The 24855-nt window shown below is 47.8% G+C and overlaps 6 protein-coding genes across 6 annotated transcripts; 3 read left to right on the top strand and 3 right to left on the bottom strand.

Annotated features, from left to right (window-relative positions):
• Positions 1-1359: 1359 nt before the first annotated feature.
• LOC128716255 (uncharacterized) lies at positions 1360-7851 on the bottom strand. Its single transcript, XM_053811176.1, has 3 exons — positions 3567-7851; positions 2679-3496; positions 1360-2613 (listed from the first exon to the last, which is right to left on the bottom strand). Exons 1-3 carry the CDS (start codon positions 7849-7851, stop codon positions 1360-1362), a joined length of 6357 nt encoding a protein of 2118 aa, XP_053667151.1.
• A 1664-nt stretch (positions 7852-9515) lies between these two features.
• Positions 9516-10773, bottom strand: LOC128711583 (sideroflexin-2). The gene is made up of 5 exons (XM_053806464.1): positions 10625-10773; positions 10392-10562; positions 9959-10310; positions 9755-9894; positions 9516-9672 (listed from the first exon to the last, which is right to left on the bottom strand). Exons 1-5 carry the CDS (start codon positions 10771-10773, stop codon positions 9516-9518), a joined length of 969 nt encoding a protein of 322 aa, XP_053662439.1.
• Positions 10774-12021: 1248 nt separating this feature from the next.
• On the top strand, positions 12022-12692 carry LOC128715474 (nucleoside diphosphate kinase). Its single transcript, XM_053810377.1, has 2 exons — positions 12022-12206; positions 12360-12692. The coding sequence occupies exons 1-2, from the start codon at positions 12033-12035 to the stop codon at positions 12690-12692; spliced, it is 507 nt and encodes a 168-aa protein (XP_053666352.1). The 5' UTR covers positions 12022-12032.
• A 1265-nt stretch (positions 12693-13957) lies between these two features.
• On the top strand, positions 13958-16139 carry LOC128715838 (cytochrome b5). Its single transcript, XM_053810755.1, has 3 exons — positions 13958-14071; positions 15776-15969; positions 16061-16139. Exons 1-3 carry the CDS (start codon positions 13958-13960, stop codon positions 16137-16139), a joined length of 387 nt encoding a protein of 128 aa, XP_053666730.1.
• A 1402-nt stretch (positions 16140-17541) lies between these two features.
• On the bottom strand, positions 17542-19456 carry LOC128713169 (tubulin alpha-8 chain-like). The gene is made up of 2 exons (XM_053808030.1): positions 19418-19456; positions 17542-18918 (listed from the first exon to the last, which is right to left on the bottom strand). The coding sequence occupies exons 1-2, from the start codon at positions 19454-19456 to the stop codon at positions 17542-17544; spliced, it is 1416 nt and encodes a 471-aa protein (XP_053664005.1).
• A 482-nt stretch (positions 19457-19938) lies between these two features.
• Positions 19939-23872, top strand: LOC128711887 (sarcosine dehydrogenase, mitochondrial). Its single transcript, XM_053806775.1, has 7 exons — positions 19939-20095; positions 20749-21998; positions 22059-22256; positions 22324-22466; positions 22771-22876; positions 22949-23539; positions 23612-23872. Exons 1-7 carry the CDS (start codon positions 19939-19941, stop codon positions 23870-23872), a joined length of 2706 nt encoding a protein of 901 aa, XP_053662750.1.
• The last annotated feature ends 983 nt before the right edge of the window (positions 23873-24855 follow it).

Below are 24855 nucleotides of genomic sequence, written 5' to 3'. Positions count from 1 at the left end.
CCATCAATCTCCAATTGTTCTACACTATATTATAATACTTTCCACTTGTAGCTAATCTGCACCTACTGCAACTAAACGGCTGCTAAATGTTCCGTATTCCATGTATTCCAGATTCGATTGTTTCCATGTGCCGCACAGTTCTGAACTCATTAAAACGCATCTTGCGAAAGAGACCTCTATTCTAGATGTGTGTTTCTGTACGTTGCTTTGCATTTTCATCTTTTTGTAGTTCTCTACCGGACTTCTGCACGCTAAAACAAAAACAAAACATCCATATACGATACGATGCCATTTGGTAAATATGTTAAAAAAAATCCAGCCTTGTTCCAAATCTGCTTTTAGGATGAGTTTTTTCTTTGTTGTGTCTCTATGGGTATAAGGATATATAAGTATATATGGATGTGTGATTTGCGTGTAAATGTATATATGCTCCATCTATGTAATAATTTAGTTGTCCCTATCATTACGTTTAAACATGATGTTCTAATCGCTTTCATACGCAAGCATACAATTCACTTACGCTAAAACATTCATTAAGCGCGAATTCCTCCCGCCTGTCCCCAATCCTTTGCCCCTCGTCCCATCGTTTATAGTTGCAGTGTGTGTGTGAGTGTGGGTGCAAATGTCCGTGTTCAGTGTGTTTGTAAAATTGTTGCACCAAAACCCCCCAAATACCCATCCCTCTATAATGCATCTATTATCTATAATGTTTTACCTTTGATTTTCCCATTTGTTTTGTTTTGCAATATGTAATAATGTTAAGTTACCGCATCTGCGTGAGTTTGCTTTGTGTTTTTTTTTGCCTCTGACTAATTCAATCCCACATTAGAATACCTTCTGCATACATAGTAGTAAGGACAAACATACATTGAATTCATAATTCCTTTAACCATTCGTACCACATGCACGCAACATCCACACACGCAATAGTCATTAAATGTCTCGTCTGCCCATTCCAATTTGTCGCGACCGTCAAGAGTCCCGGTTACGATTATAACTAAGTGTTTATCATCTTTTGTCCGTTTGTTGTTACTGCCTACGTTCGCTAAACTTACTCAGATCTACCGTTTACTTCAACCCACTGGGCGTGTATCGTTTTGAGTTTTTGCATGCCTGAACATTAGTTTGATTGTATTTCTTGTTGTTTTGTTTTTGTGCTGCTTTTGTTTCCTGCGTTTGAGTCTCTTGCCGACTATATTCTTCTTTGGTATCTTGCACACATACACGATTCGATTCCTTTTGTAGCACTGTTTTTTTTTGTGCGCCTATGATCATTTCCTAGTGTCACAGCAAACACAACAAAAATGTCGCTTTATAGACAAAGATTCAAATAGATTATTTTATCGCACGATTATGCCCCTATATGTGACCTTCCTGGGTTAGCTTCTCCAGATACAAACAGAGCGCCCGATGGATTAGTTCGTACTGTTCGGAATTTTGCACCATGCCACCACGCTGTAGGCGCAGATTGCACACGATACCTAGTATATCCACTTGTCCGGATTCGCGCAACACACTACCACCGTCCCGTTGACCCCGGAATGTGCCATTGCCACCAGCTGTCGTCAGCGCCATGCTGGTGGCGGATTTTCTTCGCCCCTCAGATCCGTCCGGCACAGGTGGCAAGGGTAACGATTGTTCCAGCTCGTCCTGCAGCTCATCCGCCGATGTTTTGTGGCCGTCGTCAGTAGCCTTTTTCTCTTCGCCACATACGATCGACGAAGTTGGGACAAGTTGTGTCGATTGCTTTAGCTGTTGCTGTTTACGTTGGTGCGCCATTACGGACAGTCGTAGCTGTCGCAGTCCGTTCAGTATCGCGATCAAACATCCCGTCCGACCGATACCGGCCGAACAGTGAATGATCGGTAGCACGGTCGGTGTAGAGGAGCACAAGGCAGCCAGCTGTGCGGCACCAACCATCTCCTCCAGACCCGGCGTACCGGGTTGATTGCCTTTCAGTGAGTTATTGCTTTCGGGCCTGGGTGTATCCAGCACGTTCGTACCGAGCACATCGAGACTCAAGTCCAGCAGCACGTTTATATCGTTCGGTGAACGATGATCGGGCCAGTCGGGAAACCAGTAGTGATGTGCTCGGAACGCCACTAGCTCAAACAATGATCCATGGTCATCTGTGTTTGTGCTATCGCCGATAGGTTCCGGCACGTCGGTAATTTTCGAACCATAGATTACGTTCAGTGTACGTACGGTGTAACCGTTACGCTGTTCTACACATACATTCTGTACGAGAAAGAAACAACTTTCGCATCGCACTTGCACCGTTACGATCGCTGCTTGATCCTCGTGCTGAGAGATTCTTGCCGAAAGACTATCCTTTTCTCGCAAAACTTCACTCACATCCACATCGGCCGTATTGCCAAACGCGAGCCAATCGGATTCGGTTTGTGGGAAATAGATCGCACACTTCTGGCGACCATTTTCGACAAAGTTTGTTAGCATCACTATTTTCTGCTCCAACCCGACCGCTTGAAGCGATGTTCCGGCGGCCGTTGCTGTACGTGCGACATTCTGGTACACCATCAGCCAAAACTCGTAGATTGTGTTTGGCAGCGGTCCCTGGGTAGCAATGTAGCTATTGTTCGCATAATCAGGACCCTAAAATGGAAAGCAACGCATAAGGAACGAAAAGATCGATTTCAAATTGTAAAACCATTTCTAACCTTAATGTAATTCGCATTGATATATGGTTCACCGCCAGCGATCGGTGCTCTTTCCGGTTCGAGAATAACGCGCGAATGTTCGTTCGGCAGGATAGTTTTGTAGCGATTCTTTGCCTGCGATCCAAACACCAACGGTTTCTCCTGATAGTTGGTGGGCAAATCCCAAAACTCCTGGTGTATCTTTAGCACCATCTTTTTGTGCTCCTCGTCGTACGACTCATCGTCACAAACCGGTGGATGATGCAAACTGTCGCTGTGCAGTAACATCATTTTCGTACTGGACGTCGCATCCTGCACGGCCCCATCCACCTTCGATCGTTCCTTCCCATTTGCTTCGTTGCCCTCTTTCGAGTGTGTCCGCTGCTGTCGGAAGGCTTCCTGCGCAGCAGAAGCAACCATTTTGCGATACGTTTTGCTGAAGAAATTGTGCAACTTTCGTAGGTACGCTATCGTCAGTACGTTCGATGCATTCTGCAGGAACTGTATGTTGGCCAGATAGATCTTAAAATCTTCACTGGTCGTTTGCGGGCTGAGGGGTTTGGTCGAGATGTTGCGTACGTTCGAATTGCTGATGCTTAAGTTACCCGCCTTCAGTGCAAGCCCGTTGCCATCGCAACAACTACCGCCATCTAGTGTGCCGGTACAGCAGCAACAACAGCCGCAACAACAAACGCCACAGCAGTTGTACAGCGAACCGGTACCGAGCGCAGACAGATTGTTGGCCGACGAGGTGGACGTTACGGTGGACGGATCCTTCTGGAAGAGTCCGCGGTGGATAGAAAGTTTGTTCTGATGCTCCTTAAAGTTTTCCGACGATCCTGGGGAAAAATGTGAAAAATAAGGTTAACTCTCTAGCCTGTGCTGTGGGGATCGTGAAAACGTTCTTACCATAATGATGGCGCTCATCGAAAGACGATTGGCAACTGCGCTGTTGGTAGGTACTGACGGACATTAACTTCCCATCGCCTTCCAGGTGGGTTCGCTCCATCGCTCCGTGACCGTGCTGATGTTGTCTACCACTCATCATCTCACACCCCTGCAAACCCTGTTCACGGGCATTGATGTTGTGCAAACTATCCGAGCTACGAAACTTCCGTTGTCGACTGCTTCCACGTGCGTTCTCGTGATGAACTGCACCACCGGGATGATGCTGATCCATCGAGGTATGTCCGGAACTTACCGTAAGTCGCCCGTACGCACACGATCTACCACTATTCCCATCCCGAGCGTCGTTCGTACCCAACAGCTCTGACTGTGCAGCTGTACCATCGGTACCAGAAAAGGTGGCATCGACACTACTACCGAATCGTCGCAACTCGCCGCCTACTCGATGATGTGTACCATGGTGCCCGGAATGCCCATGCTGCCCATGATGACCATGATGCTGATGATGGTGATTGTGATGGTGATGATGATGGTGGTGGTGATGATGGTCATTATCGCCATTACCGTCCAGTTCGTCCTCTTCCAGCATCATACCGGACGGCGCCGGTTCGTTCTGGGTGTGTGTGGTTAGCAGACTGTTCAGGCTACAGATCGAACCGCGCAGATTACAGTTCGAAACGGACAGTGTGCGTTGGTTAACGTTGATCAGCGTCAGGCTGGCGTTCGAATTGCGCCGCTCGAGCAGACTCTTGCGCGATCCGGCTAGCCGTACCATCGACGAGGACGGTAACTGCTGCTGGTGTTGCTGATGATGATGTCCACCGCCAAGCGTGCCCGCATTAATCGTACCGATGTTGAGCGAATTGTGACTGCTGAACCGATTTAACCCAAAGTTGGAACCGATTCCACCGCCGCCTCCTCCTCCCCCACCACCGCCGCCCGTACCTGTCCCAACACCGGACCGGAGATTCAGCGTAAGGCTCGTGTTGGAGCCACGCCGCTGAAGGAGATTCTTTTTGCTGGTATTCGAGTTATTGTTGTTGTTCGTGTTGCCGGTGGTACTTCCGCCAGCATCACCGGTGCTGTTATGAACCGTTGTGCTGGACGTTGTCCCGGTCGGCGTTGGCTGCTGTTGTTGCTGTGGTGAGGCTTGATGGCATTGCACCCGTACCGGTGGTTCCACCGGGTGTGGCTGATACAGCTGCGAGTGTGATTGAACCTGGTGAAGGTTCTTATAAGAACCCCGGTACAAACTGCAGCTAGACGAGGTCAGATCGACACTTCCCCCACGATTGTACACGTCCAGGTTAAGGGTGAGACTGTGGTTGGAGCCACGGCGCTGCAGTATGCTTGACCGGCCACTGGTCGGCATGGATGTTTTTGATCCGTCGTCCGGTTTTTCCTTGTCGGAAGGTGATTGAGACTGGGGCGTAGCTGCACCGTCACATCCGGCAATAGCTTTCAACCCGAGAGGGGATTTCTTATCCTTCCGGTTGCCATTCGCTGGCCCACCATCGCTACCCAGCGCGGTCGATGAGGAGGAGGAACTTGTCGGTCCCGGATGGTAGGAGGGTTTCAGTTTTGATTGTCCACTCGCGTAATGTTGCTGCTGATGGTGATAGTAATGATGATTGACCGCCGTCCGATACTGATATCGTTTCGGGGTAGTTGGCACGGAAACGGAAGACACCCGTCGGGGTTGCTGCAGCTGCCCGGTTGTTTGCTGGGTCGTGTAAACTTGCTGCTGTTGCTGTTGCTGATGGAATTGAAATTGTCCATATTGCTGCTGATGTTGTTGTTGCTGCTGCTGTTGCTGTTGCTGCTGGGTGTGCGATTGAAAGTAGCTAAGCATGGACATACCCTGTCCAGTTGTCGGTTGGGCGATACTCATGATGTGACTCATGCCGCCACCACAGCTGACGGAACCGAAAGCACTGCTAGACCCACCACCGCCGGCACCGTACTGGATCGATACCTTCAGTTTGTCCGAATCGAGCGAACTTGCCTTTTGCTTAGACTGCGATAGGGTCGGTGTTTTGGGGACTGGTGGTAACGCAACCATATGGGTACTGTTGCCACAACTGTTGTTGTTGTTGTTATTGTCCTCATGTTCCACCCCGTACAGCACCTCGTCGTACTCGTCGTCCGTTTCGTCCTCATCGTCACCGTAGTCAAAGTACTCGAAGTAAAACTGCTCATTGCTGTCTTCCAGATGATGGTGTTGGGTCTGATGGTGGTGCTGATGTGTGCTCATTGTCGGATTTGAAACAGATCCGGTGACGGTAACCGTTTTAACGATCGGCTTTGCTACTGAACCGGTCGATTGTGAGGCGGCAGGTGGTGGTGGTCTTGCCTGTGATTGCACCGTACCAATGCCGGAGCCCGGCATGGGCGGGATGTTCAGTCGAAGGTTTAAAATGTTCCGTACACGTTTGGCCCGTTCCGCACACCGCTTTGCGATAACGTGTTCATCCTCGTCCTCAGTCTCATGGTGTGCGGATGCGTTCACTTTATCGTTATCGCTGTGTTTACGCACATAGTCGTCATCGTCGTCTTCATTATCCTCGTCATCGTCGTCATCATCGATGACGCTATCGAACCCTCCGGACCGATGCGCTGCCATCCCGACCAGCTCTTGCACGGGTATGGTCGAGCTAAGATTTTCTTCCACCAGCCGAGCGCCTTCGGAATCGAGCGAAATTGATTTGAGCCTTACGCGCCGGTTAGCCATCGGTGCACAGATACGAGCGGTGCGCGGTTCGATTGCGGGTTCCTTTGGTACGGCCGGCGCGATCTCCTCCGCACGATCAATTGTGGGAGGTTCCACCGTTTTTACCGGTGGAGCAGGTGGTAATGGCATCGAGCCAGGTGACGGTGCCAAAACAGACACCTTGGGCGCATCACGCGTCTCCATCCGTCTCACTTGTTCGCTTTCTTCCTCCTCCTCGGTGCGTGCATCAACGGCCGGCGGTGTAGAGCAGGTCTCCTTACCACCGTGTCGCTTCGGCAGCGTGCGCGGTGTCGGTGTAAAATCGTCCACGTCCGGAAAGCGAAAGTACGTGGCCGTCTGCACGGTAAACGAGTGTATCGAGCGGGGCGAAAACCCAAACCGTGCCGCGGCCATTGATTCCGCTGCGGACAGTGGTCCTCCGCTAACGCTTCCACCACCGCACTCAGAGGGACCTTTGGTTGGGGTCGCATTATTGTCGGTGGTTGCAGCGGACGTAGAAAGCGATGAAGCCGAGGATGGTGTTAACAGTTGGATGTAGGTGTTCGGTGATCCGTTCCCGGGCGTTCCGGGTGTACCGCTTGTACCAAATACGGACTGGTCTGCAACCGATTGTCTTTTCAGCACGTTACGCTGTCCGGCCGACTGTTGTTCCTCGACCTGCTCGGAAGATACACGCTGCACACAGTTTTCCTTATCGTCAATCGTAAGGTGTTCGGGCTCACGTTCACTGGTAGCGCTGGCAGTGTCAATCGTGGTTGCCCCGATCGACGTACTCATGTTTACCGTTGCCACTGGCAACGGCACACTTACGGCTGGCAGCCGTTTATTCGCTTTCGGCGAACGGTGCCGCTTATCGGATAGGTTTAAATGCTGCTCGGCACGACGTCGACCACCGCTACCGTCAGCACCGTTCACAGCTACACACGTCGTCGGAACCGGTTTTACTAATGCACTTGCCTCTAGCAGTACGATCGGCGGCGATGGTGGGGTGGGTGGTGTTTTAAGCAACTTTAGCTTACTTCCGCCTCCAGCACACTTGATCCCGCTACACTCACGCACCTGCAGCTGCTGCACATAGTCGGCGGACCGTGGTATATCGTGTCGGTCGGCGCGCTGTTCCCGGAAAATGTGCAGCTTCGCCCGCAAACCCAACACTAGCACAACGAACAGTAATGTACCGATTACCGCGACCGTTACCAGTACACCGAGCAGCAGTATGTCGGAAAGTTCGGTTAATCCGTACCACGGGACGCGCGTTACACCACCACCGCCAAGAAGCTGATGCTGGACGGGAAGTGCTTCCGCAGTATCCGGACCGTGTGCACCGAAGCCGGACGAAGAGGCAGCAAGTGGGTTACGCGGAAAGGAAATTGAATTTTGATCGCGTCCGGAAGGTTCGTCTATCCCTGTGCGCACCAGAAGCGCCTGGTTGTCACTGTAACTATCATACACGGTCGTCGGTGAGGCTGCCAACAAATCCACAAGCGATGCGCTTACAATCAGAGCCACCAATCGCAGCAATTGATGCGTGCCACACTGTACAATCGCATGCAGCATTTTCCCTATCGCAGTAGGCTCCTCGCTGAAGGAACAACCGAATATGTGGCCGTGTCAGACGGCGCTGCTGTCTCGTGATAGGCTGGAGTTTGGCTGGAGGTGAATCGTTTACATGCGGCCAACGGCGCAAAGAGAAGCTGAGCAAGTAATCCTAAAATAGAAATAAAAGTTGTTGTTTTTTTTGTCGTTTTACATCAGTGACTATCCGGCGGGACCGGCGGGACGGGTATGAAGTGTGTAAGTTACCATCATTATTCATTGCTGATGCGGTGTGTGGAAAGTCATTCATTTTCAATTCAAAAGTACAGATTCGCTCACAAACGGGTGTAGGTCAGTTTTGCATTCTTCCCCCCTCCCCTCGGTTGGGCAGCCCTTTACACTATTTGTTTGGCATCAATTCAACACTTGTGCTTGGTTACTGTTTGGGTGTCTCACGCAAGCGAGACGGTACTGTGTTGCTTAATATTCGCGTCACCACCCCAATTCCTTCACTGTTTATGACCTGCGACCTCTCACCTTACATTTATGATTTCCTATATCGCCTCTTTCTTGTGTGAAAGATTCGAAAAGTTCGACATCGTAAAATATTGCTCTTTCGCTTTTTGCTTTCGCACAAGGAACTGCCTCGCCCTGCATAAAACTGGTCACATATTCCTAGCGCAGTAATGCTCGCACGGTGTTGTATCGTCTTATTTTCTCACGGTCCACAACTACCAAATCTTAAAAACCCCAACCACAAATGCCACATCAATAGCTGGTCCACACTTTTTCATTTCACTGGAGACGTTGTGGGAAGGAAGGGATTTTCACACGCTAGCAGGCACATCTGTTTCTTCGCAGGGTGCCCGTTTTCTAAGCACCGTTGTCCATTCGTTGCGATGCACCGAGCGGAGAAAAACATTTTCCACGGCAAGATACAAGTTGAATGGTGGTGCTCACAAAATGCACAAACGCAAAACACTTTTGCCTCGGCCGTTCATTTCAATCGCGCCCATCCGTAGGAAGGGTTTTTTCACGCGCAAAATACAGTGCACACTGCAGCGATTGTTTTAATACTCGTTAAACTCGCGTAAATCGGTGATGTTTGTGTAAAAAGTGAGTTGTAATTTATTATTTCTGGAACGCGAATCATTCTCCGCACGACGAACAAGTTGGACATATACAATTCCATACACACACAATCATCTGTCAAAGTGGGAAGAATATTTTCACAGGCGAGAAAACACAATGGGTTTGCTACAGGTCCAATCACGGTGATAGTTGTTAAAATATTGTTTAGTTATGTTATCAACATTCGCTGCAAAATAATACAGAAAGCAATAGAAAAACAACTACGTACATTTACGTACGCACAATTACGGAACTTTACCCAGTATTGCAGTGTACGGTTTTGAACGGCAACGTGCTAGGAACATTTAAAGTTGTGGTTTCAAATCGCGCATAGCTTACAAGCCCGCGAAAAAATAGGCGAACACGACATCGTAAATAATAAAGCAACAGCAATCAAATTCAACGATCTACCAGGTGACGATTACTTTATTGTATCCTGCACTGCATCGAATGCATTCGAGACGCCGACTAGTTGCGGACATATGAGTGTAAAACAAGTCTTTTTGCCTGTTTGCATTGGCTAGTAGCGACCGGCGGGATGGCAAATGTGCTGCTTACAGTCCTTTGTTAAAGTACACAAGCTCAGGTATGCGATCGGTTTTCTTGCACATTTCCTCGTAGAACTTTGGCTCGACCAACTTCATCACGCTCGTGCTCAGCTCAGCTTTTTGCGGGAACAATGCACATGCCGTCGGAACCATTACCGTTAAGCTGCAATTGGGCAACAAAATGGAATCGTTTCAATTAGAATCTGCGTGATAATGGTAGAAATCGCCTGGTATGCTATACTTACAAACAACCAACGACCAAAACCTGGAATGGTGCGTGAAGAATAGCGATACGGCGGAATGATTGGTATTGCTCCAATCGTTCCATGATCACGGGCAAAATCAACATCCCCGGTGCGCACATGGCAATGCGAGAAAATACCACCTGGAAGAAAGATACAAAGTAACAACCGCCCGAACAGTTTGATGGGTACTGCTGTTTGACTTACCTGTGCAATGCCTTTACCAGCGGCCAACCGGCTCGAACCCACCACATTGCCATTCTCATCCTCGATGCCAATTCCATAAATAAGTTCGTTCTGCCGCATGAGAGGTATGTTGATACAGTTGGCCGCCGCTACCGCCACAAATGGAACGTAACGCTGGAACAGTGGAGTGGCTCGCTTTTGCAGATACGCTTTGTATCCAACTGCGGCCACAAGGGCGGATGTTGTGGCCGAAACGTATGCCACCCCCAGTTGCGTGGTTGAGAGGGACGAGTTTGCGTTACGGTTTGTGTAGTTGACTAGCGCATTAAACGATTGATTAACCCATTGCCAGAAAACTACACCGGTTGTCGTTCTGGAAAAACAACAGTGTGAAGACAAAAAAAGTCAGCAACACTTCCAATGGAATTTAACTGATCGGTTCATCATTACATACTTGTACCACTGCAACATAGCACCAGTAATGGCCATACCGCCCGGCATCTGAAAGCTCATCCGTCCGAACACATTTTGCTTCTCACCACTATCCGGATGAAAAGCGCTTTCGTACAGCTTTTTTGCATAATGTATTTGGTCGATCGTTGTATTTTGAGGTATTGTGCCGGCCCTGTGGAATGGGAGAAAATATTAATCCTTTACCAAGCTGCGATTCTCATCGTTCTTACTTACTTCACAGTTAAATACAACTCTTTTGCGCGATCTAGCTCATCGTCGGTGGCAAAACATGTGCGCGGGTCAGTTATCCAGAAGTAGTGCTTCAGCCGTCCAGTAAAGGTGCTCAGATCCCACAACGGCTGGACGATATCAATGTTGGACATGGCTAGAAAGGACGAAACGAAACAAATTCTTTGGTTGAAACTACACGATGTAGATCACCTGTCTCATCTCGACACAGTTTTGCAACAATGTGTATTCTTGGCTGCAACATTTCACAGCCAAGTTCATCATCATTTGATACCCAACAATGTTGGCGGTAGTTACATAATCCAAACCACCCTCACCAGGATGTTATTACATGCAATAGCTCCTTTTATTGATTATGAAACAATTTTTCTCCATTCGTTTGTAAAAATATGACTTCAAATTTTTATTAATAGATTGAAGACACACTATCACCATGAGCAAGGGTCACAAAAATATTAAACAGTAAACACATCGTTGACTTCAAACTTAGCACTTCCTGCATAACAGGTATGGCTGGGTCACAAACTGGCATGTACTAACTAGGAATCCTTGGCTGCTATTAATCTCCTGTTCCGTTCGTAGTTAATTCGAACTATTGCTTGTGCGCCTATTGCTACCTCACCAATCGTGGACACGTTTAGGAAATGATATTTTCAAACTGTTTTCAAATTTTTAAGGAGCTATGCCTTTTGTTGAAACATTAATAGTGATTTTAAATATGCTCGATTAGCATTCCAATCTAGTGAACCTTTTTTGTTTCAAAAACACAAAACAAGTCTTCAATGCTGGTTTGGCTGGTTTCAATCACTGGTAAAAGATGTGCGACACCATCACGGGATATTTACTGCCGTTCAAGGGTATATGCTTTCACAATTTCATATAACTTTACCGATTTTAATGAGACGTTCACGAATTTGCGCTCCGCCCCAATGCACCACAAAAATACACACGCACACGCACTGCTGTGTTTGTCAGTGCGAGCCGGTGCATCCAATGGAAAATTCGTTTGGATGCACCTCCAAGATTTATATATAGAGCGGACAGGTGTGCGCGTTTGACAGTTGCATTTTTCTATTTGTAAACAAATCCCATCAGCTGCTCGGGGGACAAATTCAACTGAATTTGCTGCTGGTTTGCCTTGGCTCGTTTGGTTGTTTGCATAATTGTCATACCAAGAACAACATTCAAAAAATGTCTGACCAATACAAAGCTACTTTTTGAGACACTTTTTGAGAAAATTTGAAGTATTTTTCAAATTCTGCGCGGTCAAGGTCGACAGAGAACGGTCATGCCGCACAGCTGTCATGTGGGTGGACAAGCTTTGACAACAGTCCTGTCAGGCTATTTTTAGTTCCCCCATTCTGTTCCACGAATATAAGTGCGAGCTTTTTGTATGATCGCTTCACTTCTCGCATTTTTCTCGTTGTTCTCGTCCGCGATGGCTGCTAACAAGGAACGTACTTTCATCATGATCAAGCCGGACGGAGTCCAGCGTGGGCTCGTCGGCACCATCATCCAGCGATTTGAAGCCAAGGGCTTCAAGCTCGTCGCGATGAAGTTCATGTGGGTAAGTAGCGAAAACTTTTTCCCGAGCTGCACCGGTCCCCATATCGGTCCAGCGTTGCGTGACCATAACCTAGAAGTGTGCAGTGCAAAAAATGTGCTCTTTGACCTTATTACCTTTCGAGTAATTGGTAACATCGATCTATCTTCACCACAGCCATCGAAGGATTTGCTTGAGAAGCACTACGCCGATCTGTCGGCGCGTCCCTTCTTCCCCGGACTCGTCACGTACATGAGCTCCGGCCCGGTGGTGCCAATGGTCTTCGAAGGCCTGAACGCAGTGAAGACCGGCCGCAAGATGCTGGGAGCCACCAACCCGGCCGACTCCGAGCCTGGTACCATCCGTGGTGATCTGTGCGTCCAGGTAGGCCGCAACATCATCCACGGTTCGGACGCTGTCGAATCGGCCAACAAGGAAATCGCCCTGTGGTTCAAGGACGAAGAACTTGTATCGTGGACGCCAGCCGCCGAAGGATGGGTTTACGAATAGGCATTTAGTAAGAATATACGTGTATGGCGGCAAGAAACGAGCATTTACTGAATTCCGTTTTATCGTTTACACAATTATATGTTACGTACTAAAATTGCTTTTAAAGTGCTCCTGGCAAAGGGAACACGAATGGGGAAAATAAATGCTAGAACCGTGAAACCTTTTCCGGATTACACGTTTGACCTTGACAAGAGATGCACCACCGAAAGGCGCTTGGGGTGAAGTGGAAGATAACCTTTCTCCGGTCGTAGCGTAGCCGAACGAATTGTTCTGCGACAATGCAACCAAGCCTCAATAGCGGTTTGCTTACGTGGTCATCCTTCGCCACTCGATTGCATGATTACAAATGTGCGTGCTGTGCTGTAATCGAAAAGCGATCAATAGTGTCTACAAAACAATCTTCAATAGAGAGCAGGAAAAGAATCTATAACAACAAAGAGAAGCATTATTACCAACGCCAGCAGGATGCGAACAGTTATTTATTTACACTGCAGGTCAATTTCGATGCGACAAAACATGATCCGAAGCGGGAGGTGCTAGTTCGATTCAGCTCTGAATGCATGGGGGAGATTGGGTTAATGGCATGGGAATAATCAGCAATTAATTAAGCTTTTGCACCTAATGCAGAATGGCGGTATGATGGACACTTTCGGGGGAAGTAGAAATGCCGGCAGTTGCACCGACATGGAGAAGTAATGCTGCAATTGGAATCGCGTGTAGATGCTTATTGATCGTTTAAAACCAGAATTTCGTACACGACCTAACCGATGAAAAATAATCTACCAATAGTTTCCTTTTAATAGATAATATTAAATTTAGAGCACTTCATCCTACGGATGTCGGATGGAAAGTCGACGAGAAGTACCTTCAATCGTATTTATTTATAAGCCATCTTCTGCTCTGCGTAGCACAGAGCATCAAATCTAGCATTTTAATCTCGCAAAATCTGAACATACATTTTCACAGCTGGTTCGTTGTGAAGTGCATCATAACCCGAACCCGAAAAGGAATTTGGTGAAGCCATTCAAACCGTGCCTCAATTCCAGCTGAACTTTTGCGCACCTCGCTATAAACGTACTCGGATATGAGCTCTTTTGACAGCTTCGTGTCCCATCTTTCCCAACACAACACTTCCACGAACGGCCAGCTCAAAAGCCATTTAAACGTCACACGAAACGCAAACGGGACGAACGCGTATTTCGGTCGCTCTTCAGAAAACAGTGCAAGTACCTTCATCCTTCTAAAAGTATCAGTGCAGCAACACCATGTCGGAAGTGAAAACCTACTCGCTGGCGGAGGTGAAATCCCACAACACCAACAAATCGACCTGGATCGTGATCCACAACGATATCTTCGACGTGACGCAGTTTCTGAACGAGGTAAATTCCGACGACGAGCAGTGTGACTACGGCCCAGGCATAGGCAAACAGAGTGTTAAACCACCACACAACAGAGCGCCGTAGGACAGCAGGGTTTGGCATTAGAAATAGCAGAAGAGGTGATGCTTCCGGGAGGAACCTTGAATGGAAGTCTCTAGTGCGTCACATTCGTCAGCGCGATGGGTACACAAATGACGGGTACCACGAGTGTTAGATAGATAATCATGCATTAATGCACCATCCGGTCTTTGAACATGCAAGATAAGTTAATGAACTGGGCAACCGTAACGCTAGGCCGCTGTTGTTGTCATCTCGTTAGCGGAGAGAAATCGGCCCGCGTATTGCGTAACCGAGAAGACGCTGGATAATGGTGAACGGCTCGAAACAGCTTTTCCACCGCATGTGGCCGTTAGGGCCGTCTATTTGCAATGCAAACACAAGCAGCGGCAAGGGTGGTACAGTTTGCAACGGGCAAAATCTCGACTCGTGGACATTCGACAGGAGTCGTTTCAGCGAAGCGCTACATTAGTAGTGGTTAGTAGGTGGCGCATTTTTTTTTCTTGCATATCATCTTCAACCATCGATGGAGGCGATATTTGCAAATCATGCTCGATGATCAAAGTTCAAGGTTAGGGGCGCACCGCGGTAGGAGAACCGGGGATTGTATGACAGACTGGCGGAGGGAGTTTGGTCAAATATGCGTACGTATTTTTATTGGCCGCTACGGTAGGCTGATTATTTTAATGTTTCCGTACACAGAGACGGAATTTATTGGTTGATTTACACTGGAGGCACCACTGTAGATCATCTTGTCGATCGGACATCAAGCACACGCCCTATCATTCCCGTTTTTTTTTTTATGCGATAGATGAATCTACTGTCAGCAGCACTTTATCAATATTTTTATGTGCCGTCGAGGAAAAGTAGTACTGCAGCAGTTTATTTGTTGTGAAAGTTTATATGGAGCGCTGTGTGTGCCAGCGGCGGTAAGGTTCAAGATGATTAGGCTTACTAGAAATCTGTCCCGTTTAGCATCTTTAATAGCACCATCGTTTTCACTTATTACACTTGCCACGGTAATTGCGCTACGCGTGTACAGGTCGATCGCAACCTGAAGTTAACCTTGACGGGTATCATGAAAACATGAACAATTGAATATAACGCTACGAGTTCGACACGCTCATGGCTGTTTCGTATGGCATATGCCCCGTGTTAAACTTCTCTGCAAAACAGCTGTTCTAGTTAATGTTTCAGGAGGGTACAAGGTTAACAGCCGCGTTGCAATGTTCCGTACAATGAATGTATGTTCCATGCATTTATCGACATCGTCATGATCATATGATGAAATTAAACTTCACCATGATAGGATGTTTCGTTAAATCCTTTAATTTCACGTGTGTCTTCAAGCATTTATCTGACCTGTCACGTACGTTCAAGCGTGTAGAAATTTCCATCGCTATACCCATATACGATGTTAACCTCCGTGTACGATAAGATAAAGAAGTGTTGTCACCATGAGTCGACAAACTTTGCTAGCTAGTGCAATCATTGAAACCGCATCGCCAAAGGAGGAGATACCCGGGAGCAGCATGATGTTTGTTCTTATTTTAGATAGATAAAGTTCGTGATATGCTTAGGGCAACAAAGCATTCATTTTCGACTCCCGCCTGTCCTGAAATGAGCCCTTTCTGTCCTTTGTTGTAGCATCCTGGTGGAGAGGAAGTGCTGCTAGAACAGGCCGGCAAGGAAGCGACGGAAGCATTCGAAGATGTAGGCCACAGCAGCGATGCCCGCGAAATGATGAAGAAGTTTAAAGTGGGCGAGCTGATCGAATCCGAACGCAAACAAATCCCAGTAAAGAAGGAACCGGACTGGAAATCGGAGCAACAGGATGATAAGTGAGTAATTTGCTTTTGTTCGTTTGTGTGCTTTGCGAGTAAATAATTATAACCCTTAACGTTTTATATGATTTTTTTTTATAAATTGCAGTCAACTGAAGCAATGGATAGTGCCACTTATCCTGGGCCTGCTCGCAACCATTCTCTATCGGTTCTACTTCACCCAGTAAGAGTAGTAGCTACATTTCCAAGTAAATATTAAGTGGATGCAAGTGTGAATGAATCGTGTGACACAAAGAAGAGGAAGGAAAAGCAGAAAATACCATCGCATAATACCGGACTGGGAATAGAGGATTGTTCAATCCAAAACGACAGACGGGCTACTTTTGATGCCGTTGCGAGTTGGATGTGTTGAAAAGCAAAAGAAAAATGCGAGAAAAGGAATGTAAGTCATGCACACACTGCTCTTATGATAGTTTCACTTAGGAATCGCAACACGGAAACAATTTGAGGAAGAAAAAAAACAAGCCTTTTGGGGAACAGCCCTTCAGTAAGGATCCAGAGTACATAGTAGCATTTCAGTGGAAGGAACCAACAAAAAAGAAACAGTGGGTAAAAATCTAAACCAAGGCCAAGCATATTTAGAAGCGTAATTAATTTCACTATAAAACATACTATCAAAACTATTCCAATCTGTGAGCCAATTTTGAACGAAAACCATCCACACTACCGATCGAGCGACGATCGTGTTCGGACGCGCGACGCGAGTTGTGCGGTGATTATGAATCAGCATATTAGTTCGCAATCGAAAGGAAAATCCGATATTCCTTACGATCGGTGGATAATGTACCTCTTTTTTTCTCTATGAAAAGTAGGATACCAAAGTTTCATCGACTGCCTTACATACAAAGCGAAGGAACGAGCGGCGAAGTAAACCGCCGGTGTAGAGAGTGAGCCATCGGCATCAAAACAACAAGCATATTGTTATTTGGGATTACTTTTACACTGCTAGAGAACGCTAACGATCCAGGCTCCAATGCTCGTTTCGGTGGAAGAACGTTTTGTTTTTGTTTTGTAGCCGAAAGTGGCCAAGTCTAGCGATAGACGGGTGTGCATTCATCGGTACTTTTTACTACTCTGGTACGTGAACTGTTCCGTAACCATTATACATGTTAGGTTAAATGTTTTTACTGTTAAAATGTAACGTTGGGTGTGAGGGTGCCCATCCTTCCACGATTACGATCAAACTAATATCACAAGCATACGGTATATTTTATTGTTTCAATTATGGGAAAGGTTCAATGCTGTGTTTTTTTTTTATTTTAACGATGAAGCTTTTTTGTAAATCTTTTCTATGTGTCTAGCAAAATGGGGCGAACGTAACGCAATAAAATGAAAGTTTATACATTTACGATACGAAAACGAATATTGGTTTGTTTGTACTGACAGTGACCTGACTGACAGTACTGATTGATGACCAGAGCATGAGCCAGTGTATGATTGTATGTGAGTATAGCAGGTTCAGAAAGATTCTAGCAATACAACTGAAAAATTGACTGCAAACCACGTTTTATTATTAAAACTCTTTCCCCCTCTCTCTGTTTTTTTCTGTGACTTCAGCACACGCATAATTTAAAATTCATCACCATAACACTCTTCATCCGATCCGACAGTATCACCAGCAACTTCCTCGTAGTCCCGCTCGAGACAGGCAAGATCTTCGCGGGCTTCGGAAAATTCGCCCTCCTCCATGCCCTCGCCCACGTACCAATGCACGAATGCGCGCTTCTTGTACATCAGATCGTACTTATGGTTCAGGCGAGCCCACGCCTCCGAGATGGCGGTCGAGTTCGAGAGCATACATACCGCCCGTTTAGGTCTGGCCAGCTCACTTCCCGGCAGCACCGATGGGGCTTGCTGGTTAATGCCGATCTTAAACCCGGTTGGACACCAATCGACAAAGTTGATGTGCCGCTTGGTCTTGATTGCTGCCACCGCTTCGTTCGTATCCTTCGGTACGACATCACCCCGGAACAGCATACAGCACGCCATATACTTCCCGTGGCGTGGATCACACTTGACCATCGTGTTTTCCGCGGTAAAGCAGGCGTTCGTTATTTCCGCCACCGAGCTGCTCTCGTGCGAAGCCTTCGAGGCCGATACGAGCGGAGCGTACGAAACGAGCGGATAGTGCACCCTCGGGTAGGGCACGAGATTCGTTTGGAATTCGTTCAGATCGACGTTCATCGTGCCCTTGAAGCGTAGTGAAGCGGTCGCCGACGAAACTACCTGCGCGACTAGCGCGTTCAGATCGGTATAGTGTGGTCGATCGATCTGCAGCGTCTTGGAGCAGATCTCGTACGTTGCCTCGTTGTCCATGATGAAGCAGCAGTCGGCCGAGTTCATAGTGCCGTGCGTACACAGTACCGCATTGTACGGTTCAACGACAGCGGTCGAGATTTTTGGCGACGGATACACCGCAAACTGTAGCTTGCACTGCTTCCCAAAGTCCATCGCGATCTGTTCGAGCAGCAGTGAGGTAAACCCGGACCCGGTTCCACCGCCGAACGAATGAAACAATAGGAAACCCTGCAACCCACCGCACTGCTCCGACAGCTTCCGTATCGTGTTCGAGACCCGCTCGATTATTTGCTTGCCCACGGTATAGTGGCCCCGGGCGAAATTGTTCGCCGCATCTTCCTTGCCCATTATCATATACTCCGGATGGTAGAGCTGTTTGTACGAGCTGTTCCGGATGTCGTCTATTACGGATTCTTCCAGATCGATAAAAATGCTACGGGGCACAACACGTCCAGAGCGTGTGTCTTGGAAAAAGGCGGCCATGTTTTCCTCGACCGGTTGGTTCGGAGCCATCATACCGTCCGGCTGTACACCGTGCTCGGTGGTGAACAGTTGCCAGCAAGCATTCCCAATCTGGCACCCGGCCTGTCCTACCTGTATCGAAATTACTTCGCGCTGGGTAGGAGAAAGAAAATAAAAAAAACGATTCTATTATGGAGCCACATCCACTGCGCACTGCTCACTCACGCACCATTTTACAACAGGACGCTCACAGCAAACGAAACGCGGATAAAACGATAAAAGATAAACGATCTGCAAAGGACAATGCCGGACACACGACTGATGCGAAGCGTGTAGGTACAGATCCGAGTAGTGGCGTACGTACAGTGGTGTGAGCAATATATTTAAATAATGGTTGTGATACCACTCATACTAAAGGATGGATAAGAGATTAGTAGTGCTTTGTTAGTAATCGTTACGCTTAAGTACAGCACTCATACTCTTCCATTGGTAGCAACAATTAAAGGGTTTGGTGTCTTTTCTCATTCGGTAGAAACATTTGGCGATATGATAAATTATTATGATCCTGTTACTAAAAACGAAAATAATTTACTGTAAACGAAATAGATGTACTTATGTTGCAGGACAGATAATGAATACATTTAGCTATTTTTGCTATGAATTTCACGCAAGCAAGCTGGTATACGTATTCTTGACTGTAGTTCGCTTCAGTAAAGTAACTCATCTTAAAACAGGTGCCGTTGTAAAACTTGGGAAAATTTCTTGATACGGTTGAGCTGACATCGGGATAACCTTCCCGGACGGTCGGCTGGATTATTATCACTGGATTTTTTTTCCCAACATTTAAACCATTCAAGCTTCCTTCTCCCAGCTGACGGAACCCAACCCGTAATCAGCACATAACATTGCGCATCCATCCTGTCCTGTACGTCGAAAATGGCTCCCTGTCTGAATGAGCAGATTGCCAACGAAATGTGTTGTTATCAATAGCACAATTTTCCCATTGCTGATTTAAAACAAACCTTTGGTTTTAAATCTTCCGCACCGAGCCAACAATCAGTGTTTCGCTGCGTCTGGTGCGGACCAGTCGCAACATAAAGCAAAAGTGAACGGAATATAATAAGTTCTAAAGCACAAAAAGCCAGCTAAACGGGAGGTTGTGTTTCTATAGAAATTTAACTAAATCACTGTGTAACAGGTGCGAAAATGTTAAGATTGAGGACGCAAGCAGTTGCAAAATTTAAAAGTCACCTTTTCCGAGGTGATCAACGAGGTGCCATCTCGGCCGCAGCTATCGGGACTACAAGCCGAAAATATTCGACAGAGAGTCCCTTCCCCGAAAGTGCTGATGTAGTAATTATTGGTTAGTATTTGTTTTATATATGTATATAACTTATATGATCGTTCGAGGTCATTCAAACTATACGTGGTAAACATTGAGGATTCATCGTTTTGGGCTGTTTGGTACACTGCTACCAATCTAGTTCAAGTGAGATTAAGGCGTGGGGAATTTGATATTTTTTTCAACATCAGTAAGAAGCTCCGCAAACAAAAACGGCACGGCTGTCGGGACTAACGGCGGGAGAAACATAAAACAAACCGGCTCATTCGGTTGCCCAGTCTTTTCCATCCCGGAGCCCCCCCTCGAGGCAGCAGCTCGCAAGACACAATGGTCGATAACATTGTGACCTTTTGCCTGTAGCGATCAACCAGTCGAAGATTGCTGATCCAGTGCGATTTTCGATTGACGTCGGTGAATGTTCCGGAGGAGAGGTTGGCTTGCATGAACTACATCCAGTACAAATAGGTGCAACGTACAACGTAAACGATGTAAACGATCATGGTTGGTCAAAGTTCAGGGCGGCAGTTATCAATCCGGTACGATCATCCGTGCATCTGTTTGCAGCCTTTCTTTCAGCGACGGTTTCCTTTGTTTACAATCCACTCGTACCTGATCGCGTCCTGTACTACCTGTCAAACTGACTAATGCTTGCGCTTGCGTGCTTTTCCCACCAGGTGGCGGTTCGGCTGGATGTAACGCACTTTACCAGCTGGCGAAACGTGGAGTTCACGCGGTACTGCTGGAAAAATCCAAACTAACGGCCGGCACAACGTGGCATACGGCTGGGTTGGTATGGCGTCTCCGGCCGAACGATGTCGAGATCCGGTTGCTAGGGGCAACGCGCGACCTACTGATGAGCCTCGAGGAGGAAACGGGACACAACTCGGGCTGGATCAACAATGGTGGACTGTTCATTTCACACTCACCGGAGCGGTTGGACGAGTACAGCCGGTTGGCCACGCTGGGCAAGTGCTTCGGAATCGAGTCACACATCATCGGACCGGAAGAGGCACAGAAGGTATTTCCCGCGCTAGATCCAAGCTCGTTTACCGGTGCGCTCTACTCACCCGGTGATGGTGTCGTCGATCCGGCCATGATGTGTACGGCCCTGACGAAGGGAGCCACCGCGAACGGAGGACGCGTGATCGAGGACTGTACCGTGACGCAGATCATTTCCGGCGAGAATCTGCTCGGCATGAAGGATGTGCGTGGTGTGATGACGAACAAGGGCACGATCCGGACGAACACGGTGGTGAATGCTACGGGTGTGTGGGGCCGCGATCTGATCGAACCGCTCGGTGTGTTTCTGCCGCTGATTCCCATGAAACACGCGTACGTCGTGTCGGAAACGATGGACACGATCCACCAGATGTTGCCGAACGTGCGGGATCACGATTTCTCGCTGTACTTCCGCATCCAGGGCAAATCGATCTGCATGGGTGGGTACGAGAACAACCCGATCCTGCTCAACCGTGTGCCGGGTGACTTCCATTTCGGGCTGTACGATCTCGACTACTCGGTGTTCGATACGCACATACAGGGTGCGGTAAAGCTTTGTCCAGCGTTTGGAAATGCCGGCATCAAGAGTACGATCTGTGGACCGGAATCGTTCACGCCCGACCATAAGCCACTGATGGGACCGGATCCGACGGTGAGCGGATTGTTCCACAGTGTGGGCTTTAATTCCGCCGGCATGATGCTCGGTGGCGGTTGTGCGGAACAGTTGGCAAAGTGGATCATTAACGAGCGTCCCGATCGGCACATGTTTGCGTACGATGTGCGTCGCTTTACGCCCAAGCAGAAGAAGGCACTGAACTGGGCGACGGAGCGTAGCCACGAGGCGTACGCCAAAAACTATAGCATTGTATTTCCCCACGACGAACCGCTGGCCGGACGCAACTTTACCGTCGATCCATTCCACAAGGTAAGGAGTTGAGCAAGTCTTCAAGACGCACGTGACGACGGTGTTGGTTGTCCATTCTAGCAAATGATACAATATGGCGCAGTAATGGAGGAGCGACACGGATGGGAACGTCCCGGGTACTTCCTGCCGGATGAAACGGTTGTAGTGCAACCGTACGATTGGTACGGGTATTACGACTATCCCAAGAACGCCAACACACACTACGAGGAAGCACTCAGGGGAGACTACCGATTCGGATTCTCTGAACATCACGACCTGGTACGCCACTGCGATTCCTGGAGTGTCATACTTGTGTTTCACGGAAGTGTTTGTTTTTACGCTACAGATCGGGGAGGAAGCTCTCACCTGTCGGCATGATGCGGCTCTGTTCAATCTGAGCTACTTCAGCAAACTGTTCCTCACTGGAAGCCAGGCTAAGGAAGCTGCGGAGTGGATCTTTACCGCCAACTTGGACAAACCAATCAACAAGTAAGACTTTCAACTGGTGTTGAGTGAATCTAAATCAAAATTCCAAACATTCGTGTGTTCTCAAGATCAAGAAGATTCTTCAAGATCAAAAAGAGTGTCCTCAAAGATCCTCAAAGATCCTCAAATCCTCCTCAAATCCTCAAAGATTTATGAAGCTCTTCGGAAGCTCCTCGGAGATTTGACACCTGATTTGAGCGACTACCCACTAAAACTTCTTATGAATGACTCTTCTCAAAAGACTCATTAAACACTGCTTCTAGCGGTTTGTGTGGCGCGTTTGAAGTAATATTTGAATATCCCACAGGACAGTCTACACGTGCGCACTTAACAAACAAGGCGGTGTCGAGGGTGATGTGACGGTTAGCATCGTGGAGTCGGGATTGGGCGGACTGCATGATCCCATTTTTAAGGTGCGTTCTTAGTTGGAGTTCCTGAAATCTTGCCTGGTACATTAAGCGAGCCTCCGCATCTTCCTTCCACAGGGTCGTGGATACTACATCGTAGCTGGTGGCGCTTCCGCTTACCACACCAAATGTCACATTCTGTCCGCGATTCAGGAGAAAGCGTTCCGAGCGGTCGTGAGCGATCACACCGAGGAGCTGGGCGTATTGTCACTGCAGGGACCGAAAAGTCGCGAAATTCTACAGAAGATCACCGATTTTGACCTGTCGAACGAGCAGCTGCTGCCGTTAAACTCCACCGCCATACTGACGATCAAGATCAATCCACACTACAGCTGCAACGTGCGTGTGCTGCGGGTGAGCTTTGTCGGTGAGCTGGGCTATGAGTTGCACATCCCGGAGGAAAGCTGTAACGATGTGTATAACGCACTGATGAAGGCGGGATACAAGGAGAGTCTGCGCAACGCGGGCTACCGAGCACTGTACTCGTTGAGCAGCGAGAAGGGCTACCATCTGTGGGGATTCGATCTACGCTCGGACGATACACCGATGGAGGCAAACTTGGGCTTTGTGTGTCGGAAAAATGGCGAGTACCAGGGTAAGGAGGTGGTGGATCGACAGCGCGAAAATGGCGTCAGTCGACGGTTGGCGTTTTTCACCGTTCGTGATCAGGTGAGGCAGTGCCCTTGGTTGAGGTTGCGTGAGCGTATTGCAATGTTTTCCAATTGTGTACTACCGTGACAGGTACCGATCTGGGGCTTGGAAGCGGTCTATCGCGATGGAGAGATCGTTGGACATCTGCGCCGTGGCGAGTACGGGTATACGCTCCAGAAACCGATCGGTCAGGCGTACGTGCAGCGAACGGATGGTAGCCCGATCACTAGCCAGTTCCTGCAATCGGGCCGTTACCAGATCGAGGTGATGGGCAAACTGTACGATGCCGACTGCCATCTGAGAAGTCCGTTCGACCCGAAAGGTGAACGGTTGCTTGGAAAATACAAATAAATAATCTCCCTTAGCCAGTAACTGTCAACCCGCTAACTCTTACCGATGACATCCGGCTCGAGTTTTCGGAAGGATTCCGAAAGGATTTACAGCGTCCAGGCGAGCTTCGCTGACGCTTGCATAATTTATGGCCATCGTTTTCGCCCCACTTGAACGCGTGAAACGATCAACCACAAGTCAGGGTTCACGCAATGAACGTGTTTGGTGGGAATGTTATCCGATCCTCACGCAATCTCTCTTTTCTCCGTTGCCGTTGTCCAACACTTGCGATCGAGAGTTCTCAATCTCCGTGCTAAAAGAACCCGAAGAAAGTAACAGGACTCTCGTGGTGTAGTACGGAGAATGGGACGAAAAGGACGACCAGAAACTGTCAATGGGGTGATGGACCGCAAAGCATTGGGAAATCGGTCGACACACCACCGAGTGGTCCTCGGTTCTGGTGGGACGAGAGTAATAAATTGTTCGTAATTTGTCATAAAATTTTACAGCTCGTTTCATGAAGACACGCGACACGGTGACGAAGCGTACGGGAATGTGTGGCGTATTGTTTCACTTGACTCTTTTTCTTGCCTGCTTCCCACTAGCCGAGGTTTTATGTATTAACATATTTTTATTGTTTTTCACAGAAGATTTATGTAAAAAGATCTTAAGACTAGCCAGTCATATGAGGGGTTTGAGTTATTTAAATAACTAATTTGTATTAAAAATTAAAACGATGTTACAGTTCCTCAATACAATTGAAAACTAACCGATAAGATCGCGTGAGATAACATCAACTAGAAATAATTCCAAACAAAAGACCATCAAAAAAGAGCAAACGATAAAGAAAAATACCAAAGCAAACCTGGAAAATTGGAAAATGTGTAACTGTCCCTACTTCACAGCAACATACTGTATTTGCATATCCATAGATCACACTGCAAGCGAGCATAAATGAGTGGGCGTGGTTATGCTGCTGTGGAAATATTCGATCTACAACAAGA

The sequence above is a fragment of the Anopheles marshallii genome, chromosome 3, assembly GCF_943734725.1.
Source record: "Anopheles marshallii chromosome 3, idAnoMarsDA_429_01, whole genome shotgun sequence".
Classification (NCBI taxonomy): domain Eukaryota; kingdom Metazoa; phylum Arthropoda; class Insecta; order Diptera; family Culicidae; genus Anopheles; species Anopheles marshallii.
The sequence above is the reverse complement of the archived record's forward strand: the minus strand, read 5'-3'. Positions and strand labels throughout refer to the sequence as shown.

Excerpts from the sequence above, each read along its gene's own strand:
- LOC128713169 (XM_053808030.1), bottom strand. The coding sequence starts at position 19,456 with ATGAGTTACTTTACTGAAGCGAACTACAGTCAAGAATAC. Across the intron at positions 18,919-19,417 it reads CGAACTACAGTCAAGAATAC|AATCGTTTTTTTTATTTTCT; the intron begins GTATACCAGCTT and ends GCTCCATAATAG.
- LOC128716255 (XM_053811176.1), bottom strand. The coding sequence starts at position 7,851 with ATGCTGCATGCGATTGTACAGTGTGGCACGCATCAATTGCTGCGATTG. Across the intron at positions 3,497-3,566 it reads CGATGAGCGCCATCATTATG|GATCGTCGGAAAACTTTAAG; the intron begins GTAAGAACGTTT and ends ATTTTTCCCCAG. Across the intron at positions 2,614-2,678 it reads TCAATGCGAATTACATTAAG|GGTCCTGATTATGCGAACAA; the intron begins GTTAGAAATGGT and ends TTTCCATTTTAG.
- LOC128715474 (XM_053810377.1), top strand. The coding sequence starts at position 12,033 with ATGATCGCTTCACTTCTCGCATTTTTCTCGTTGTTCTCGTCCGCGATG. Across the intron at positions 12,207-12,359 it reads TCGCGATGAAGTTCATGTGG|CCATCGAAGGATTTGCTTGA; the intron begins GTAAGTAGCGAA and ends TCTTCACCACAG.
- LOC128711583 (XM_053806464.1), bottom strand. The coding sequence starts at position 10,773 with ATGTCCAACATTGATATCGTCCAGCCGTTGTGGGATCTGAGCACCTTT. Across the intron at positions 10,563-10,624 it reads GAGTTGTATTTAACTGTGAA|GGCCGGCACAATACCTCAAA; the intron begins GTAAGTAAGAAC and ends CCCATTCCACAG. Across the intron at positions 9,895-9,958 it reads CTGGTAAAGGCATTGCACAG|GTGGTATTTTCTCGCATTGC; the intron begins GTAAGTCAAACA and ends TCTTTCTTCCAG.
- LOC128711887 (XM_053806775.1), top strand. The coding sequence starts at position 19,939 with ATGTTAAGATTGAGGACGCAAGCAGTTGCAAAATTTAAAAGTCACCTT. Across the intron at positions 20,096-20,748 it reads TGCTGATGTAGTAATTATTG|GTGGCGGTTCGGCTGGATGT; the intron begins GTTAGTATTTGT and ends TTTTCCCACCAG. Across the intron at positions 23,540-23,611 it reads TTTTCACCGTTCGTGATCAG|GTACCGATCTGGGGCTTGGA; the intron begins GTGAGGCAGTGC and ends CTACCGTGACAG.
- LOC128715838 (XM_053810755.1), top strand. The coding sequence starts at position 13,958 with ATGTCGGAAGTGAAAACCTACTCGCTGGCGGAGGTGAAATCCCACAAC. Across the intron at positions 14,072-15,775 it reads TGACGCAGTTTCTGAACGAG|CATCCTGGTGGAGAGGAAGT; the intron begins GTAAATTCCGAC and ends CCTTTGTTGTAG. Across the intron at positions 15,970-16,060 it reads TCGGAGCAACAGGATGATAA|TCAACTGAAGCAATGGATAG; the intron begins GTGAGTAATTTG and ends TATAAATTGCAG.